At 34.4% G+C, this 4,518-nt stretch overlaps 1 protein-coding gene across 1 annotated transcript; it reads right to left on the minus strand.

Annotated features, from left to right (window-relative positions):
- Positions 1–347: 347 nt before the first annotated feature.
- LOC142142992 (E3 SUMO-protein ligase NSE2-like) lies at positions 348–1,084 on the minus strand. Its single transcript, XM_075200726.1, is given in 1 exon segment — positions 348–1,084. A coding segment is annotated over 1 exon segment (729 nt). The 3' UTR covers positions 348–355.
- Positions 1,085–4,518: the final 3,434 nt, after the last annotated feature.

A 4,518-nucleotide genomic window follows, 5' to 3' on the forward strand; every position in this document is an offset into this window, starting at 1 on the left:
AGATGACTCAACATTTTGTCATCTGGTCTGGTCTACTCTAAAAGAATTGACCAAAATTTGTGACACATCTGCCGTAACTCCACCTGATCCTACTATCAACATCCAAATAATGGTGGAGGATTATTTTTTATTTTTTTTTAACGGTATAAAGGCAACAGTTTTATTAACAAAGAACAACGTTGTTTGCAGGAGTAATGTAAGCATGGATGTCTAAATAGACGTGTATAAGTATTACTCAAACCTTCCACGTTGCTGCTGTTTCATCAATATTGCACAAAGTGTTTGAAATCTGCACTTTATGTCAAAGGTATCTAGCTATATTTTAATTTTTTGGGGATTGAGGCCGATTCAAAGCTCAGTGATGACCTTGCTTTTTGATGTGAATGTCAATGGCTCTTTTTAGTGCATTGTCTGGAACAAGATCCGATATACTCATGTCAGAGTGATCACAGCAAATTTTTAGACACCTGGCGGATTTACCCTTCTGAAGTTTGTTTTCAATCATCCTTTCAATTGCTTCTCTCTCGTATGTGTGACCACATACTTTGTTTTTCACTGGGTTCACCCTCTTTAACTGTGTTATAGGACAAGTGAAATTCGCAGTGCTCTGGGTGACGGCAATCTCCTGGTCTTCATCTTTCAAAGCTCCGACTGCCATGTACGGTGACACATCCATTTGTTTTTTCAGGTCTCCTAACTGTTCTTTAAACTTAACATATTTATCGTCCTGACTCAGGGCTTCCTCTGTATTGTTCATCTGAAGCGCAGTGTATCTCTCGTGTACAAGCTTTCTTAAATCTAGGATCTCGTCCAGTGGGTCACTTTTTACACTTTTTAACTTAAATACGGTCTCCTCAACTGCATCTATATATTGGTTTAAATCTCTGTTCAATGCAGCATTTTCAAACATGATGGATTCCATGCTGTCCACATGTTCCATGTCACAGTCTGTCTGAAGAAGATCTAAAGCCACTCCAGTTGTAATATTCATTCGTCTGACTACAAAAGTTTGTCAGTTCTTCAGGGATTAGAGGGAGGTATCCAGAGAGGAGAAGAAGATTAAAGATGCAGCATGAGCAGACATTGTTTAACAATGTAAAATTCATTTACAGCACTGTTGGGCTTAGGCAGTTAAGCTATTGGTAGTTTGTTTTGTGGGGGCCCAAACAAACCAAGCACTTCAGCCACAATAGTGGCACTGCTTGTTGCTGGATTGCTTGGTTTGTTAAACTGTAGATGTCCTTTTCAATATTTTACATATTGAAAAGGGTGGGAGGTCCCAAGGACAATTCCATCCTGCACCACTTTTCTTTTCTGCCACTGCCAAGTGACAATGTTTCCTAGATTTGCTATGAACTGTCATATGTTTGTGTCGCAGCTCATTCTCATAGCATCCAGCCAGCTCGCTGCAGTCTTTGTTCGAAAGTGTATGAAAAAAATATTGTGATCTGTAAGGTGTTCAAAATTGACTGTAAATTACTGTAAATTAGTGTTTCTTTGGTTAATAATAATGTAGGAACAAAAAAAGAGCAACATTTTGTGATTTTAGTATATGTTAGCATTTTTTCTAAAAAATACATATCATAAACCAAAACACACAAGGGTGGTTTTGCCAAAGCCAAAACCAAAACACAAACTTAATCCAGATCCAAAACCAAAACCAAAACACGGGGGTCAGTGAACATCTCTATTTCATAGTTCTCTGACATTTTTTTGGAAGGATGAATTGCTAATGACTTTTTTTTTGCCCTTCGCATGCTTTAATATACCAGCTTGTTTAATGTCTCCATGTTTTGTACCTTTATTGTGATTTTCTTGTGATGTTCACTTGATCTAACATTCAATAAAAAGAGTTTGAAAAAAAACCCATAAAATGTTACAATAATACATAAAAATACATATATACATTATGGGGCAAAACATAACTCTACCATTAGGAGAGGGGGTCCTAGACCGGCTTAACATTTATTGAACGTACCTGGTACCCACCTCTCCTTGTTTGTTGTAACTGGGGTAAATGTGTTCCTACCATAGTCTATTCACTGTGGAAAACCAGGTAAGTCAAGGTTAGGGTGAATTTAACTCCTCTTTTTGCCATACCCTTTATTTATTCTGTTAGCAAACACTCTGCAAAATGCACTGGGTTGAAATAATAAAAAGCATATAAAATTCAGTCTTCTACCATTTAGGACCACACATTATTATTTATTTCAACTTTTCTGTTTTTCCTCTAAAATACTGCTCGGTTGAGAATCGTGTATGGTCTAAATTAAGCATGAGGGTGAAGTGACATTGTAACTATCTTTTTTACATATATCACTTTTGTGTTGCATGAATATTTGTTAATGTGTGTCTGTGAAAGGTTTTATTTTGTGTGTCTAACAGTCTACATCTGTTGCATAGTGTGATTGTTTCCAAGTGTGCATGTGTGTAAATCTCCTGTCACTAAAATTATATGTGGGTGTGTTATATTTTATTTCTCATTTATTAATAAAGAATGTTTTATAAGAAATAGTCCCTTCTTGCATTCCCAATCAGTCATTCAATCTTCCATTGTTTATTCTCATATTACAGAAACCATGTGTCCTTATTGCCGCCCTGAGTAAGTGATAGTACATAAACACTTATACATTTCACTAATGTATTTCTACTTTGTTCTAAATTATATTATTATATAGCATATCATGGTTAATGAAGTGAGTGTTCATTTAAAGTAATTTTACATAAAAGTTTTCTCTTAAAAACACTATGGATGCCCTCGCACAGAACACCAGTCATTACACAAAAATGTCTAACCAAATTGTCTATCCTCAAGGTATAAAACTTGAAAGCGATCATCCTTTTTATCATTCATAAACAGTATAAATAAAGATATTTTACATTCTCTTTCACACCATAAGAAATGTATTTTTGTACTCTAGATCACATGTTGCAAACTGCTCTGGTTAATGGTCAAGTAATGACCCTACACCATATTGATTATTCATGGCATAAAATATCTAATAAAATATATTTAAAGCAATAAATAATATCATATGGTTTTAGATAGATAGATAGGTTGATAGATAGATAGAGAGATATATAGATATAGACATATATATAATATCGATTTAGCTATATAGATATAGACAGTAGATATGTTTGCTTATTTTGTACCTGTATATCTGTGATTTACTCTTTTTTTTACTGTTCAGGAAACCAGCAGGTGGCCTTTTATAGGCAAGACCAGTCACACAATGTAATCAAATAATAAGAAGTGTTTTGAGGAATAATAAAATTTGTGCAAAGATTTATTTAGAGTTTTCAGAATACTGGTTACAATTACAAAAAAATAATAATCTAAGGAAAAATTGTTTATTTTAAGCTATGTGCTTCTCTTAGAGAGGTAGCACATTATTTCTGTCTTTAAATGTATCATTTTGTAAGTTGATATAAAACAGCTGCTTGATGCTTTCTGTAGATAAGAAGAGTACATCTCAAGAAGCATCTACCCTTCTCATCTTCCCTGAAAGTTTTGTCTCTGTCCTACCATTCATATATAGTTTCCTGTACTAGCTTAAACTATTTCAAATTTTGCTTTTGCTATATAATAAATTAATTAAATGAAAATATACTAATTCTAAAATGCTCTTAAAGGAAAGTTTCATCTGCCATAAAAATAATTTAAAATGTGCCCAGCAGACTAAATAAAAGTTGGTCCAGGAGAAACCAGAAGTAAACAAAATTGCAAACAATTGTTCTATTTACTGAGGTGCAAATCACCTCTGGTCATTAAAAAGTTGATACACTATTAAAGGTGCTGATGGGGGAATATTATTTATTCTTAACTTGTAGACTGTTAGCATGCAAAAACAATATACAGTGATGGACAAAAGTTTTGAGAATGACACAAGTATTGGTTTTCACAAAGTTTGCTGCTTCAGTGTTTTTACAGCTTTTCGTCAAATGTTGCTATGGTATACTGACATATAATTACAAGCATTTCATAAGTGTCAAAGGCTTAAATTGACAATTACATTAAGTTTATGCAAAGAGTCAATATTTGCAGTGTTGACACTTCTTTTTGAAGACCTCTGCAATTCGCCCTGGTATGCTGTCAATCAACTTCTGGGCGCACATACTGACCGATGGCCGCCCATTCTTGTCTAATCAATGCTTGGAGTTTGTCACAATTTGTTGGTTTTTGTTTGTCCACTCACCTCTTGAGGATTGACCACAAGTTCTCAAAGGGTTTAAGGTCTGACACTGACCTGCTGTCAGCTAGTTCTTTTGTGGCAGGGCTGAAATGCAGTGGAAATTTTGTTTTTGGGTAAAGTTCATTGCCATGGCAAATTAATTGCAATTCATCTGATCACTCTTCAAGACATTCTGGAGTATACGCAAATTGCTATCATAAAAACTGAGGCAGCAGACTTTGTGAAAAATAATATTTGTGCCATTCTCAAAACTTTTGTCCATGACTGTACAATCATCAAATTTATATGGCACACTTTTGAAGTTTTATGATATTTACTAAAT

This window comes from Mixophyes fleayi, chromosome 3, assembly GCF_038048845.1.
Source record: "Mixophyes fleayi isolate aMixFle1 chromosome 3, aMixFle1.hap1, whole genome shotgun sequence".
Taxonomy (NCBI): domain Eukaryota; kingdom Metazoa; phylum Chordata; class Amphibia; order Anura; family Limnodynastidae; genus Mixophyes; species Mixophyes fleayi.